At 44.5% G+C, this 17,219-nt stretch overlaps 1 protein-coding gene across 5 annotated transcripts; it reads left to right on the top strand.

Annotated features, from left to right (window-relative positions):
* Nucleotides 1-13,624: 13,624 nt before the first annotated feature.
* Nucleotides 13,625-16,685, top strand: LOC123080094 (LOB domain-containing protein 6). Of its 5 annotated transcripts, none has more exons than XM_044502971.1 (4): nucleotides 13,625-13,930; nucleotides 14,400-14,837; nucleotides 14,953-15,337; nucleotides 16,426-16,685. In XM_044502971.1, exons 2-3 carry the CDS (start codon nucleotides 14,412-14,414, stop codon nucleotides 15,304-15,306), a joined length of 780 nt encoding a protein of 259 aa, XP_044358906.1. In that variant the 5' UTR covers nucleotides 13,625-13,930; nucleotides 14,400-14,411; the 3' UTR covers nucleotides 15,307-15,337; nucleotides 16,426-16,685. The 5 variants fall into 5 exon arrangements, with proteins under 5 accessions (XP_044358906.1, XP_044358905.1, XP_044358909.1 ...); XM_044502970.1 differs by having other exon boundaries at nucleotides 13,626-13,914; XM_044502974.1 differs by lacking the exon at nucleotides 13,625-13,930 and adding an exon at nucleotides 13,973-13,994.
* The last annotated feature ends 534 nt before the right edge of the window (nucleotides 16,686-17,219 follow it).

Raw genomic sequence — 17,219 nt, 5'->3', positions numbered from 1 at the left:
TTCCGCCTGGCTCGATGACCTCGAGCCGGAGGCCATGGTGATGTGCTCTGTGTGTGTATGGATGAGTGGTGGCGGCGTCGATGGAGCTTCCCATCGGGTCGCGCCAAACCCTAGATCGGTAGGGATGTTGGTGGGGGGCTGCTGCGCTTGGTTGAACCTCGTATCGAGTGCTGCCGGCTCGCCGCCCCTTTATATGGCGCGGCGACAGGGGCCAATTGGGCGCCTCTGATCAGGGTGCGAGGCAAGGGCCCGTTAGAGCCGTTGGGCTCGAACAGGAGGAGATCGACCTAACAAATTCCAATGCAAGTACTAAAGCAACTGAGATATTAATTAATGATGATTGCAATACAAAGAAAATTGGTTTAATCTAGAGAATACCTTGAGGTTACAGGACTACGGAGACTATAACAACGAGGAATCACCTTGTCTGCAACTGTTTTGCTATTTGTCCCATAATATAAGAACGTTTTTGACATTAGTGTAGTGTAAAAAACGTTCTTATGTTATGGGACGGAGGGAGTAGTAGTTATTTATACGTACCCTTTGCTTAACTTAAAGACATACGAAAATCTAATATAAATACATAAAGCAACTTTTTTGCTAGTTACTTATACCTACCACCTTGCTTAAATAGTTAAATTAATTACATAGGATACCACCACATACTTGCCAATTTTAAAAATGTAATAGCCCAAATACTTAATGTGATAAAACATAGAACAACACGTATTCTCTTCTCTCACACCATGCATCGCAAGACTTGAACACAAATCTTAGGAGATGAACCTGGGTCAAAACAAACAAAACAGCCGCATGTCCGCAATCTGCACATGTCTAGAGGAAGGGACTTGAACACAAATAAGGATAATAGCAAAACGGCGCGTGCCTTGCAACGGGAGAGAAGAAATCATAATCTTCAATGGCCATGACCACATTTTGCTACATCATCGAGATACACTATCACTCTCATTTTCATGAAACCGTGAACAATTTCTTTTAATCATGAATATTTTTTAAACTCTTGAGCATATCTGAAATCGTGAACATTTTTAAAGCTTTTCAAACATTTTCTAATATCATAAACATATTTTGAATTCATGAACACTTTATAGTATTTGCAATCTTTTTTAAACTTGTGAACATTTTTCTTGAATAGGCAAAAAATTGTAGAATTGATGAACACTTTTTTGGAAATTGGTGGAACAGTTTTTTAAATTCTTGAATTTTTTTTTGATTTAATGAACTTTTTTGAAATGCATGATCATTTTTTGAATCAGCAAACATTTTATGAATCAGTAAACTATTTTGTAACTCATGAACAGTTTTCGAATTTTTAGGGTATTTTTCAATTCATGAACATTTTTTGAATTGGCAAAATTTTGTAATTTCATTAACATTTTTATTACATGAACTTTTAAAAAAAATCATCAACATTTTTAATTTCCAGAACATTTGTTTTCAAAATTGTGAACATTTTTTTTAAATCACGAAAAAATATTGAATGCACAAACATTTATGAATTATTAAACATTTTAGTTCAAAATTCTTATTTTTTTTACTTTGAGAACTTTTGACCCAATTTATTTAAAGTAGAAAAAAACAAAGGCAGGGAAGGCGAGCGTGTGTGGGCTTGCAGGTAGCCTAGCAAGGCCTACACTAATCGTAAATGCATGAACGACCAATGTGACCAGCACTGTCATGACAATGGTTTCAATGAAGGGTTATGTGCCCGATATTCTGAATATGACCCCAGATTGGGACAATGCATCTATCAGAACCTGCTGGTAATGGTTCAAGATGTCGAGCAACATGCAACGAGATCTTAAGGCGAGTCACCAATGCACCATTACAAAACAAAGTTGCAACTGCAACACACTTTATTTATACAATTCTTTCACATTCTCATTTAACAGTTCTGAGTGCGAAGATGCGCACTCAATCAAGTGCATGAGTGGTAATCTATATCAAAAAGAAAGAAACAAATGAAAAAAAGATGAGCACCCAATCAAGGGCATGAAGGGCTCACATTTAAACGATCTTAGTATAAGTAGTGATTCACGTACTGTAAATTGAAATTCACTTCATTCCTATGGTGTGGCTATGGGTTCTAGTTGTACTAAAAATACAAGCATTCAAGTGGGAGGGATGATTGCATGTAGAACAAGCCAAGTCGCGGTGTGGTGAAAATAAATGTGGACGCATCGTTTCATGGAGATACTTTGTCAGGTGCTTCTGGAGCCATAGCTCGTGATGACAAAGGAGATTTCGTTGCTCCTGCAAATTGGTTTATCCCACATATACAAGACGTTGATGCTGCTGAACTTACTACTATTAGGGGCGGTCTTTTTCTAGCGGCCAGCGTGGGGTGCAATTCAGTCGTGGTTGAATCAGATTGCTTATTTGCTGCGGACATCTTGAACTTCATGGATTATTTCGGTCCTCATGTGACAATAGCGGCCGATTGTAAACAGCTAGCGTTGGAGTTTGGAAGCATTTCTTTCAAGCATTGCTACCGTGAGGCAAATCAAGTGGCGGATGAGTTAGAAAGAATTCTTTTATTAGTAGATCCTCTAGTTCTTGGGAATCTGTGATTTCAGATTTTATTTCTCATTGTCTTGCAAACGACATGTCTGTTATTTGAGAAATAAAGTGTTTTGCCCATCAAAAAAATAAAAAATACAAGCATCCAACACATATATAGACTACAGAAAAAACAATCTCCTTGCTTTTTCTCAAGTGAAAGCAAAAGGCCCAACTAGTTACGACCTATGTGCTCATACAGTTCAGCCCTGCTCGGCCCACTTTCTTCTCGCGGTTTTCGCAGACGTTAGTCGGCGGATTTCCTGGAGCCACTAGTTAACGAGCACTCCTTCAGGAGCCTCGCAACGATTAGCGCTATTTGGTGCGCTCTCAGCCATTCGCCACGTGGCTCGCGCTCTGGGCGCTTCCTCCGGATTTTGTTTTTTTATTTTTCCGCACGCGTTTTCGGCTATTTAAACGGGTTTTTTCGACGTTTTGGTTTTCCACCGGTCTTCCTTAGCTTATCGACAAAAAAAATTGAAAAAAAAATTGCGCGAAAAAACGCGTTTTCTTTTTTTTCCTTTTGCGAGAGTCACGGTTTTGCTTCCGCGAGAGTCACGGGCGTCCCTCTCGGAAAAAAAAAAGAACGCGTTTTCTCTTTTTTTTTCCTTTCGTGAGAGTCACGGTTTTGCTTCCGCAAGAGGCACGGTTGTGCTTTCGCGAGAGTCACGGCTGTGCCTCTCGGAAACAAAAAAAAAGCATTTTCTACTTTTTTTCCTTTAGCGAGAGTCACGGTTTTGTTTCCGCGAGAGGCACGGGTGTGCTTTCGCGAGAGTCACGGCCGTGCCTCCTCGGAAACGTAAAAAACGCGTTTTCCCTTCTTTTTTTCCTTCCGCGAGAGTCACGATTTTTCTTCGGCGAGAGGCACGGTTGTGATTTCATGAGAGGTACGGGCGTGCCTCTTTCGGAAAGGGAAAAAATCCGTGCTCCCGGTTCGGTTTTTTCGCCTGTTTTTTTTTCGGCCGGTTATTTTCGTGAAAAAAAGTTCGTCAAAACTTATCAACATGGGATCTAGTTTTGAAGATCTCGACGCGAGGAATCCAAGCGGTTTGAGATTTGAGAGATAAAACATTTTAAATAAACGGATCTACGAAAAAGGAAAACTTCCAGGTTGTGACAAGTGGCGCGATGCATGTGCGCCACTTGTCGCAACCGGGGAAATTGGAGTGATCTTTGCAACGAGTACTCCTTAACTAGTGATTTCACGGATTTCCCATTTGCCACATTTTGCGGCAAACAATCGACGCATCGCCCCCCCCCCCCCCCCCCCCTCGATTGTATGGACCCGGCCCATCCAAGCGTTCGACCCACCGTTGGGACCTGATCTGTTCTGATTTTGCCTCAAAAAAAACTGTTCCGGTTTGGTAAGCTTCCAGAAGGCTCGTGTAAACACTTTGTTTTTCTGGTTTTCGATTACGGTTTTTATTTTCCGTTTTTCCTTGTTCCGTGTTTCTGTTTCATTCTTCTCTTTTTGGTTTCTTTTTTCGTTCTTTTTTGTTTTATAAAAAATTACAATTTCAAAAATTCTGCAACATAATCAAAACATGTTCAAAAATTTAAAATTCGGTTCACATTCTCAAAATTTATTCGTGTTTTTCAAAAAAAGTTCGGAATTTCGAATTTTGTTCAAAAAATGTATTAATTGTTGTCAGGGAATGTTCAGAATTAAAAAACATGTTTTTAAAATTTTGTTCACATTTTCAGAAAAATATTTAGAACTTCAAATTTTGTTCATAAGTTTCAGAATTTGTTCAGGCTTTCTAGTTTTGTTCCCATTTCAATTTATTCGTGTTTCTCTTTTTTCTTTTAAAGTAAATGTTTGGCTTTTAATAAAACTCCGAAATTTTCAGAATTTGTTCGCCTTTTCTATAATATGTTCAACACTTCGAAATATGTTCCCTTTTTCAAATTTTGGTCTCAAATTAAAAAATATTTGTGTTTTCAAAAAATCTTCTGGAATTTATAAAATGTGCGTGTTTTAAAAAATGTTCAAGAGTTCAAAAAATGTCCCTGTTTTCAATTTTTGTTCAAAAATTCAAAAAATGTTCTGAATTTCAAAATATGTTCACATTTTCCAATTTTTCTTCACAGTTTTTAAAAAGTGTTCATGGTTTTAAATTTGTGTTTGAATTTCAAATTTGTTCACACGTTTCCACAAGTGTTTAAAATTCGTTTAATATTTCAAAATTCTATTCACGCTTTCAAACATTGCTCAAATTTTTAAAACTTCATATTTTCCAAGAGAATGATCGAAAACTCTGAAAAAGATCGGATCTCCGTCTGTACATTCTTTACTGGTTCGCGCTTATTGAATGTCAGTAGGACTCACCAGCCCGAGTGGCTAGCGAGAATGCCTCCCGAGCTAGAGGTAAGGAGTTTAATTCCCTCGCCTAAATGGGTCGGCCCAGTCTGGGCTCCGTGTGTGCGTCGCAGCGGCAATTGGACGCGGGAGCAACTAGTTGACGAGCGCTCCTTCTGGAGCCTCACAACGATCAGCCCCACTTGATGCGCTCTCAGTCGCCCGCCACGTGTCGCGCTCTGGGCGCTCCCTTCGGATTTTGTTTTTATAATTTTTTCGCACGCGTTTTCGGCTTTTTAAACGGGTTTTTTCTGGGTTTTTCGACATTTCGGTTTTCCACCGGTCTTCCTCAGCTTTTGGATAAAAAAATTGGGGAAAAAATTGCACAAAAAACGCGTTTTTTTTTCTTTTACCTTCCGCGAGAGGCACGGTTTTGCTTTTGCGAGAGTCACTGCCGTGCCTCTCGGAAACAAAAAAACGCGTTTTTTGTTTTTTTTCCTTTCGCGAGAGGCACATTTTTGCTTCCACGAGAGGCATGGACGTGCCTCTTTCGAAAAGGGAAAAAACCCGTGCTCCAGGTTCGGTTTTTTCCTGAAAAAAAAGTTTGTCAAAACCTATCAACATGGGATCTAGTTTTGAAGATCTCGACGCGAGGAATCCAACGGTGAAAACGGTTCGCGATGTGGACGCACGGTTTAAGATATAAAACATTTTGAATAAACGGATCTACGAAAAAAGGGAAAACTCCCAGGTTGCGCCAAGTGGCGCACAATGCGCCACTCGTCCCAACCTGAAAAGGTGGGAGTGATCTTTGTAATGAATACTCCTCAATTAGTGATTTCGATTTGAAGCAAAGCGCGTCACATAGGAGGTCCTGTTAGTCGGGCCGGCATTATTGGCGCGCTCGGTCACGTATGTCGTGTTACAGTCTCAATCCCCTCTCGTCTCGAAGAAAAAAAGATGTTAGTATAGTCCCAATCTTTTGTGGCTAGGCTAATTAACGCCAATTCTGAGGAAAAAAAGGTTAACTTTTATGCCACCGCCGAGGCATCAACTAAATCTTCTTTTTTCTAAAAAAAAGAGATTCTTTTTTTTTCGAGAAAACTTCCAATCTATTCATCAATTGTCAAGGTAGTATAAAGAAATCCAAGAAGTAAAAATTACATCCAGGCCCGTAGACCACCAGCAATGACTACAACCACTGGAGCCCGAAGACGTGCCACCGTCATCGCCCCTCCATCATCGGAGCCGGGCAAACATTGTTATAGTAGACAGTTGGGAAGTCGTGCTAAGGCCCCATAGGACCAGCGTACCAGAACAGCAACCGCCGCCGATAAAGAGAATCCTAGATCGAAAAGATCCAACCTGCAGACACATAGACGAACGAAGACCGGATCCAAGAGGATCCACCGAAGACAAACGCCGACCGGATCCCACGAGATCCGCCGGAGACACACCTCCACTCGCCCTCCGACGATGCTAGAAACATCACCGTGACGGGGGCTAGGCAAGAGGACCTTATTCCATCTTCAAGAAGATGCCTCCGCCTCATCTTTCTGAGCATGTTTGTTGACTGTAACAAAACTCCAAAAAAACCTAAAAACCAAAGCTCTCACACCGGCAAGGGCCGGGATCCATCACGCCTCCGTGATCCAAGGACCATAGGACTCGTACGCACTCGTTTGACGATCTGGCCGCGCTTTCCCGGCTCCCACCCGATCGACAGGGTCGCAGGACTCGTATGTAATCACGCGCAAGTTCACTGGACATGACCAATACCGGTGTCGTACGGTTAGCCGAGCAGCTTGCAAAAGCTATTTGTATGAGCATACCATCTTTTTTGAACTGATGAACATTCCATCTATCTAATCTTGCCATGCAGATAGATAGACAGGTTCACCAAGTTGGGCGGCTGCTCGTGCCAACTTGACTCGAGTGACGAGTCGTGCCGCTCATGCATGGCCGAGTTGCATGCTTCGCGCCTTTGCAGATAGGCAAAGGAGAGCAACTGCGTAGCAGCTCAACGCGTCACATAGAACCAAGCTTCAACCTAATCTTGTATTTGTAACTGTTTATTTCTTCTATACGCAATGAAAAGCATAGATCCATACAGTAGATACTACTAGGGGCTATCGTTGGTGATACGACTGCAGGACAGGCCTGTGTAGACGTTGCTCGTCCGTTCAACAGGACAGGTCAACCATGCCATGCAGGACGCATCGATCGATCCATCATCAGCAGGCGGTGCGAAAAGTAGTGTCAAAACGTGGACTCCGAGGTGCATTCTTCCCGGCCGGTATGCATTTACGACTCCTCATCGCAGGCAGGCAGGAAGGATGGCAGGTATGCGCTCGCTGCGCCGCGCCGCGCGTGTACACCCACACACAGACGCATTCTCGCGTACGAACTGTCCACAATTCTTGAGGGAGGAGAGGACCCGTCACTTCGAGTCAGCCGATCTGTCTGCCCTAGGACCGCAGCTAGCTACACTGCCGCCATTAATCCCCTCCTGCTCCTCGCACCCGTCCATCAACAGCGCACCGCTCTGATGAGCTCGGCAGGCAGAACGAGAGTGTGTGTGAGAGAGAGATTGCAGCAGGGTTTTCTTTTCACCAACACGGAGTGAATGGATCGGATCGGGGACGCAACAGTGGCCTCTCGTCCGATCGGAAGGGGGTGCAGAGCGGGCTGAACCTTTCCGCCGGGGAATGCGAGAACTGAAAGCACGGGGGTGCAGGCAGCAGGGAGGGAGGGAGGGAGAGAGAGAGGTGCGTGGCATGGCGCGGCATGGCATGGCCCAGGGAGGGAGACGCACGCACATGGCTCCAAGGCGAGGCGAGGCGCCGATGGGGACGGGTCTGGCCTGGCCTGCGCGCGACGCTGCACATAGTTGGGCCGGCGTCGCATTCATTCTGATCTCACATCCCGAGGCGGGACGGCCGAGTGGGGGGAATGAGAGGACGACCGAGTAGGCGCGACGCAATTACTCCCTCATTCTCTTGGCGCGCCTTCCTTCCGTTTTGTCCCCCCATCCATCCCTCCTGGCCCCTCGTACGTGCTACATGGACCCGCCTTCGTTGGTTTCGGCCCCCAGTCGCGTTTCCGTCCATACCGTTCTCACTCAAAGATGGCAAGCCCCGTTTTTGACGACTGCTATTTCATGACACCTTGGACTTGAAGCATATTATCTAGCATAAGCTTTGCAACAGAGAGAGTCATCAGGTTGCACATAATCGAGGTAGCAAGGCTAGCTAGGTACTCTCCTTCAAACGTTTGTATGGATGATGGCCCAGGGGCAGTAATCCCTCTCACTGTTAATGATGCCACGCTGCTTACAAATGGTTAAACAAGGAGTTGAATTTCAAAAAAAGAAAAAGGAGTACTAGCAATTGGAGTACTGTATCACGTACGTGGGGATTAAGGCGGTGCACACACCACGTACGCGGTACAGACAGTGTCACTCGCAGGCACGGCCGGCAGGACGGTGCAGGCATCAAGCGCGCGCGGGCGCGGATCCCAAGAAGGACGAGGGAAAGGGATAGTCGTAGTCGGTCGATCGCATTTGCTCCGGATGAGACGAGAGCGAGCGAGGTGGCCCAGGCAAGGCACAGCACAGCACGGAGCACGGAAGCAGGCAGACAGAGTGGGAGGATCAGTGTTACGCATAACTCCCCTGCGCCTGCTTGGAGCCTTGGACGTTGACAACTCGATCCATCCCTCCGTCGATGGGGCCGGTAGATCGATGCTGCAGCGAGCGAAAGGCGTTTCTTCACATCATCTCACACTCGATCGATTCGCCTTCCGACGAGTCAAACGACGAAAATGGCTCGGTTCCCCTGTTGCACCGCCGGCTCCAGGAATTAAGCACATCAGCTGTCTCCGTTTGGATCTTGTGACTGATTGATTTAGCCAGTACTGTACACATGATCGATCTGTATAATCCTAGTAACAGGCTACCGTGAGAAGCGAGGCCATTCGCCAATCCCGTCCGGTGGTCGCCGGCATGCAATCCCATCCCATCCTACCCGTCGGAAGGGACATGCAACTCGGCGGCCACCGGCATCGCCGCTCTCCGCTTGCCCACGCTCTTTCTCCCCGCCCGCTACCTCCATGGTTTTCCGGGTCACCGACACGGACACACCCCGCGCGCGCCGCCCACCACCTCAACCCAACCGTCTCCCCGCGCGCCGGCGCGTGTGATTTCTGTCCCTCTCCTCGTAGGATTACCATCGACCAGGTGCCACCACGATCGACCGTGGGAACTAAACGTGCAAGTGGATAAACTGTAGGGCTTAACCGCGGCACCGGCCGGGCAGGCGTGCAGTGGATAAAATACCACAGAACTGACCATGTTGCAGCGCTGCAAAGGTTATCCCTCCCTCTAGTACCACGTACTATATGATGATGACACCGATCGATCTCGACTAAGAATCGGATCATGCGGGAGGAAACACGCACGCACGAACCACCCGATCGAATTGATTGCCGAGCTAGAATTGGCAGCCGCCCACCCGCCAAGCGGTCCAGCCACAGCCGTCCTCCCGGCGCCACTCCTACTTGCTACACTAGCCGATCAAGTGATGATTTGGCAAGCTCTAGCAGTGCACCCGCCCGGCTGAAGGCTCCCATCACGGACCAGTACAAATTAAGCAGTCGGCGTCGGCCCAATTGCCCAGCCGCACAATGATGATTAGGCTTAAAGATATCCATGTTATGAAGTAAGGGCGTGCTTAACTTGGGCAGCACCTGCGAGGTGGTGGCTAACCTAGTCATGATGAGAGTTGTGGAAGCGTGAGTTGTGGCCATCACGGTATTGAATGGGAAGGGTCCTGTCCTGGGACGACCCCAAGTGCTCAATCATGCACCGTTACATTCCTGCATTCAATATTTGAATCGTCTGTCTTGTGGGCATGGCTGCCCTGCCCTGGGCTGGTGTTATTGGCTTGGCAGCGCGCGAGGAGGAGGGCGCTGGCCCGCGTTCCTGGCTCGTGCTACTCGTATTAAAAATGGCCCGGTCCCGCCCGGCCGGTGGGCCAAGTGCTGTTGTTCGTTCCGGACATGCTCTTTGCCGTGTGAATGAAGAGCATTGCCATTGCCATTGCCATTGCCATGGATCTTTACAATTCTTATTAGAAGAAAGAAAATAACAATTGTCACTGATTTAGTATAACTTTGTACTAAATCAGCAACAATTAGTATGGATCAGATGGAGTGCATTTGTTATGTTGCTTACTCAAGTACAATGCTCTCATAAAAAAGGTATAATGCTCACCGCAAAATAGAAAAAAGAAAGAAAGGCGAATGCCCATCTACCCAAAGAGTGACTGAAAAATAGAGTTTAAAACTATTATTTTGTACCATTACACATGTAGTAACTGCTATCTTTTCAAAAAATGCTAATGGATCTCGGGCTCCATGGAGCCGGACTTTTAATTACAAAAACCACATTTTGAAGTTTCTAAATAGTCTGAAAAATTACACATGAACCCGGGATGTATAATACATCTCCATAAATTTACATGACGAAATACGTTGTGGTTCAAGCTACAAAAAAAACCCATGCCTTTCTAGCACATGCATTATTCACTATAAAGTCTACGGTTTTTGTTTCTATACAACTTACACCAAAGCGTATTTGACAATGAAACTTTATATAAATTTAGTAAACATCTCAATGTTCATGTTTAGTTTGTTCAAAAAAATTGAAACTTTAAAATATAGTTTTTGATAAAATTTTCAAAATTAGGGCTCCATGGAGCTTAGGAACAAGAAATACACTCTCTTTATAGTATATCTATGCACACAATACTTCATCCTTATGTAACTGTAATGTTCTAATCGTCCCAAATCACTTCTTCACCCGCCTCTGAATTCCATATGACCTCTTGAACCACTATTGGTGAACCCGATCTATTGGTAAATTGTTGCTTGACATGACGAACACAATACTTTCAATATTTTCACCCATCGAATTTTCTCCGGTTTGAAGTCTCTTCTCAATGTGACAAGGCCGGTCTAGATTAGAACGATGCTTATTAACTTCGATCTAATTTTTCATTTATTCATCTTTTTGTCAAATCAATAGCCATGGCAAAATCTGACATGGTTGTCTTCCCATTGCTTATACTTGGTACCACCCTAGATGCAACTTCTCCATCTTATTGTATAGCATTAACGGACCGCCACTTAATGACTAGGGTTTAAGCTTCAAAAACCCTAGAGGGAGGACCGTATACCTTGTAGCAAATGAGTAGAGAACATTGTGCAATTTTTTGAGATGTGCATATGCAAATTTATACCGACAACCAACAACTAAATTAAAACCACCTCTTTAACTTGGCAAGTTGATATCTATCTTCAATTGATGTTCAGTAGATAGATGGTCCACAATATATATTTTGACAGGCGAATTTATATTATAACAATATTAACAATTATTTCTTAAAACTACAATTGTAAAAAAATTGAATAGTACATCAAACCCACTATAATTTTTGTTTGAATATCAAACCTAGTACAATTCGGATGCAGTCACATAAGAAATGTTGAATTATATATGGGATTTAGGCCCATATATCCACTTTTCCTGAAGAAAAGTTTCAAAATATTATTTGTGGTGTCATGACATGGGTGAGAATATAGTCCTACATGTGAAGCGGGGGAGAGTTATGACAAAGAACTCTCCCTCACATCCCACTAGAGCATGAGAAAGAGGTGTGGTGCATGTGAACTTCTCCTCTGCCGCCCGCCTCGCCATGTCATGCTCGTGGTTGATGAATGAGCCGAGCGAAGGAAGACTTAGATCCATGCCATGAATGTGTTTTTTTTTGCTGATCGGGATAAGGGCCCGCCCAATATATTAACAACATCAATTTTCGGATCTGTGGTGTAGCGGGATCTAGCTTTCATATGATCATATCGCACACATGGCATCCTTCCTCTTGTCGTTGCTACTTGCGAAGACCACACACATGATTGCATAGGTGAGAAAACCACCGGGGTTGCGCCTTTTACGATCCTATGCTGGAGGGAAGGCGTTAAGATCTTTGGAGAGCGTCTCAACGCTACTGCTCGCCTCCACCACTTCGACTTCTTCTGTAACTTCACCAAATTCGCCATGGGTGGCAAGGATGATGCCCTGAAGAAGGTTGTCGTTGCCACCACGACCTTGACCTTCCCAACTAGATGGCATGAATTTGCAATCCTCTTTGCCGGTTCATGTGTTTGTCATACTTGTGATATTTATAGATATGTCAGTTCTATGTCTAGTACGCACTGGTATGGTTAGATCATGGCATGATATTAATATTTTTTAAATCTCTTCTTGTGATTTTCATACGGGTTACATTAACTAGAAATTTATTGATAGATCAAATATAAAGGTGTGCAAGTCAATTAGTAAGTATAATAGAAGGGTGCAACAAAATTGTTCCCGTATGATGGTGCTTTCGAATTGAACAATAAATTTAAATACACTTTAAAGTGTGTATATATATCTATGTATACATGTAAATGTTTGTACTAGATGTTGCCCCGCGCGTAAGAGTTTCGTTGCTAAAAATAAAAATAAAAGTTGAGTAGATGATCACTTTAAAGTGTAATTGTTTGCATTAAAATAAATGCATGAAAGTTGCTAAAACATCTAAAACTAATGGGAAGAAAATGTAAGCTTAAAAAATTAAAAAAAGTATGAAGAGTATTAATAGAGAAAAAAATGAATTTCAGTTAAAAGAATGTCATTTCTACCAAAAATTGGAGTATGCTGCAATCGCCCAACACACGTTGTCAATACAAATTGTATTTTTAAACATAACTTATGACTATCATGCATGAATTGATGATGTGATGCCCTTCATGCATAGAATAATGCGAAAACAATCTACTCATTTTGCTCCGTATGTAGTCATTTGTTGGAATCTCTAGAAAGACTTATACTCCCTCCATTCCACAATGTAGTGCTTCCTCTATCCCCGTGCTTCAACTTTGACCGTAAATTTAACTATCAAGACCGATTGCGGCGGGAGCAAAAGTTATATCAGTGAATTCGTATTCGAAAGAAGTTTTTAATTATGTAACTTTTTCTCCCGCCGCAGTCGGTCTCGTTCGCTAAATTTATGGTCAAAGTTCGACCTTGGAAAGCGCGGGCGCACTATATTTTGGAATGGAGGGAGTATTTGAGAACGGATGGAGTAATTTATGACTTGCATGCATGACTTGCTTATGTGGCATTGATTGTATGTCTACGAAAAATAGGTAGTGATTGTAACTATGTCGAAATAGAAGATTCCAAAGTTTCATGAAAATAATTAACTTTAGGGCAATAAAATATTAAGTGCTTAGGAAAAAAATCATGCACACAAATTATGCGAGAAGAGATTAATACTACCTTCATTCCTAAATATAAGACGTATGGAGGTAGTAATGTTTTCACGAAAAGTTAAACTAAGTTTTGATTCGCACAGTTTTTAACATTTTACACTTAAAATTATATCTTTCTCCCAGAGGCACATGCTTCCGTGCTGCACATCAATGTATTTCTCATGAACTGAAATTTTACACAAAACATAATGATCATGGATACGATTGAGCAGATGATCACACTGACCTCGGAGGTCCAATCAGTATTCTTTCATTCCATTCCCTCACAAACTCTCTCTCTCTCTCTCTCTCTCTCTCTCTCTCTCTCTCTCTCTTCCTTAATATCTACCCATCCAATAAAGAACACAGATATCAAATTCCATTCATTTAACCTCCCCTCCCAAGCCAACATCCATCCCCCCTCCGCTTCTCCTCCCCTTCCTCGCAACATATACGACGCACCTCACCATCTTTCGGTGGCCTGTCCCTAACCTCCTCACTTCTCCCTCTCCCTCTCATTCCTGTACAGGGTAAATCCGCAGGGAGCAAAAAGAAGCTCGCTCCGTCTAAAAGGAGCAGCAACAGCCGGGAGGCCGGAGAGGGAGGCGAGGAGGGCGGTGAGCAGCAAGAGGCGGCGGCGGCGCGCGGAGATAGCGGAGAAAGATCGTGCAAAAAGGGTACGTGCGTACGTAGGTAGGCAGCCATCCACCGCCGGCGCCGGATCCGATAGCTTCTCTTCCTTTCTTTTATCCACTCGGTCTATCTCTCTCCCCTTGCTTTTTGTAGTCTCTTCCTTTCTCTTCTTGGTCCCAGTTAACTACGCTTCCAGCCATTGATCCAAGAAAGGCACATGCCCAGAGTTTTCTTGGCATTTCTGCTCAAAAGGAAACGAATTCTATTCTGATTTCTTGCCATGTATTTGTTTCCTTCTAATTTATGGGAGATGCGAGTACATATTTGGTATATTTTCTCGTGCTTTTTAGGCATCGTTCGTTTTTCATGGAGTATTTGGCAAGAGAATAAAATCACGGATTCTTTCTGGTTATACGCTGCTTCCTAGGTTCTATGCTTGCATCTAGCTTCCTGACAACGTACAGATTTCATGGAAGAAGAGCACACGACGCGAGAGCCTTCTCACCTTTCGTGCTTCCTTTTCTTTCAGTAGGCGCGAAGGATGGCCTCGTCGTCGGCGTCGTCGTTGCCGGCGCCGGGAGGATCGGTGATCACCTTGGCCGCCTCATCGGCTGGGGGCAACGGCGCGGGCGGGGTGTGCGGCACGGGGTCGCCGTGCGCGGCGTGCAAGTTCCTCCGCCGCAAGTGCCAGCCTGACTGCGTGTTCGCGCCCTACTTCCCGCCGGACAACCCGCAGAAGTTCGTGCACGTGCACCGCGTCTTCGGCGCCAGCAACGTGACCAAGCTGCTGAACGAGCTCCACCCGTACCAGCGCGAGGACGCCGTGAACTCCCTCGCCTACGAGGCCGACATGCGCCTCCGCGACCCCGTCTACGGCTGCGTCGCCGTCATCTCCATCCTCCAGCGCAACCTCCGCCAGCTCCAGCAGGACCTCGCCCGCGCCAAGTACGAGCTCTCCAAATACCAGGTGAGGATTCATTGCATTTGCATCACGCTCGTCCATCTTCTTTACCATCGATCATCGCTCATACGCTGATGCACATACATTTGTTGGTGGTGTTTGACTGTGATCCTTGCTTCAGTCGGCGGCGGGGCAGAACGGGTCGCAGGCGATGGCGGAGTTCATCGGCAGCGCGGTGCCGAACGGCGTGGCAAGCTTCATCAACGTCGGGCACTCCGCGGCGCTTGGCTCCGTCGGCGGCGTCACGGGCTTCGGGCAAGACCATCAGTTTGCCGCCGTGCAGATGCTGTCCAGGAGCTATGAGGCGGCCGAGCCCATCGCGAGGCTGGGGCTGAACGGCGGCTACGAGTTCGGGTACTCCGCAGCCGCGATGGCCGGCGCAGGGTCGGTGCCTGGTCTCGGCATGCTCGGTGGCTCGTCGTTCCTGAAGCCCGGCATCGCCGGCAGCGACGAGAGGGGCGGTGCCGGGCAGTAGCCGATCGAGCGGCTGCCCTCTGTCAGGCCAGGTGCGGCATTAACCACACTCTTCTGGCCGGTCTTCCTCTTCCACTTCTGATCATGAATAAATCATCACGGTTCTTTGGTTAGTTTATTTACTGTGTGCAATGATGCGTTGGAACCCAATTAATGTTGATGATTGGCTGCCCGATTTCTTTGTAGTAGTAATGCTGTTGATTCGTTACGTGTGCGCGCGCAGCCATTAATCAGGCCTCGGCGCACTGTTTAGCTTTTACTCCGGTTATTGTTAGTGTCCATGCACACTCTTGTGGTGAACATATCTTCAGCATTTGGTTAGTAGGAGTACATGCACGCCAAGCGTGAATGGACGCAAAAAATATGGTGCTCTTGGTCGACCAATGTAGAAACAAAAATCTGTTTCATACATGACCTCTTGGTAGTGCTCCAGCATGCGTTTCAACTTAGGTGCCATGCCTAGCTAAGTAGCTATAGCTAGTGGAGTACCTTAACTCGTAAGGTATTATAAATTTCTAAGTCATGGCCTCATGGGTACTATCAGCAGGTAGAGCTAGCTAGCCAGCTGCGACCTAAACACCTCACCTGTGGGGAAAATTACTGATATTTCATGTCTACTATTGCGCGTACATCTCTTTTTCAAGTTAAGTGTACTCCTAAGTGGTAAGACAAATTAAGTGCAACAAGAATGAGCTAAAATGGCGCGAATAATAAAAGAAATTAGCATTGATCTTTCCAGTGTGGCTTCGAAGAAGAAGAAAACTGTTTGTACCAGTGATAAGTAGCTGATCATGAACAGTTTGGCGCTGAACTGCCGATACAGTTGCGTTGTGTTGTCATATTCAACAGTGATGCATTCCAATTTCAGCAGTTTGGGCATTAAGCTAGTCTTCTACTATAAGAAAAAAGTGGAAATAATCCGTCCATTTCATTCTCTGTATAAACTTATCAAACGTTGACTACGTACAGTTGGGCAGTAACAGTTCCCTCTCCTAACAAGTAGAACAAGTATACTCCAGAATATAGTACAAGCAAGAACTAATAATTGATCAGTTATTCATACATCAAAAGCGAAGGAACTATCTTTGACCTCATTTTGATATTTGCCAATGTTTTATAGGTTGCTGATGAGGAACAAGATTCACCATGTTGAAGACCTAGGTGGCTGTGCAACGACCTGAATTATTACCTATCTTGATCGCGAGAGTGTTAATTGATTTACTAGTCTATTTGGCATGAATGCATATGTCTACTTTGCATCTTTCTCCTTGTTGTGTTTTGCTGTACCGCTGCATCCATGCATGGTGTTTGTCCTTGACTTCTACCACCTGAACGGACCCCTCCCTTAATTATGTATAGAAATATGTGTGGTGGATCAAATGGTCTCGTGCCGGTTTCTGACGATTAGTTAGATTCACTATGCATCCCCATAATTATGCAAGGGTTCAATCAGTTGAGCCTCCTTTGTTTTATAGGATTGAAATATCATGGGAGTATGGAAATCATAGGATGTGAGATGACATTTGAAATGTGAGGGAGGCTCCAAAGAAATTTCATTATGTCCAAGCTAATGTTTTTTCTCTTCGAAATGTGAGGGAGGCTCCAAAGAAATTTTCAATACAAGTTATCTTTTAAAATTTCTACATAATTTCTGTAAATCAAAGTAGGCCTATGACCGGAAATTGCTTTTTGAGGCCGAGTTCCATGGAGGCCTCCAAATGCAAAATTCAAAAGTTATGAAAATTCATTATTTTACATTTCAAAAAATCTGAAAAAATACAGATAGAGATGAAGGCATAATGAACAATTGTGTAAATTTTTAGGACGAAATGCGTTGAAATGAGGGCTGTGCGAAAAAAAAACTAGGGCATTTTAACACATGATACTATTCATCCTCCCGGTCATGAATTTGTC

This window comes from Triticum aestivum, chromosome 3D, assembly GCF_018294505.1.
Source record: "Triticum aestivum cultivar Chinese Spring chromosome 3D, IWGSC CS RefSeq v2.1, whole genome shotgun sequence".
NCBI classification, from domain to species: domain Eukaryota; kingdom Viridiplantae; phylum Streptophyta; class Magnoliopsida; order Poales; family Poaceae; genus Triticum; species Triticum aestivum.
Note: the sequence above shows the minus strand (reverse complement) of the source record. Positions and strands in the feature narration are given on the sequence as shown.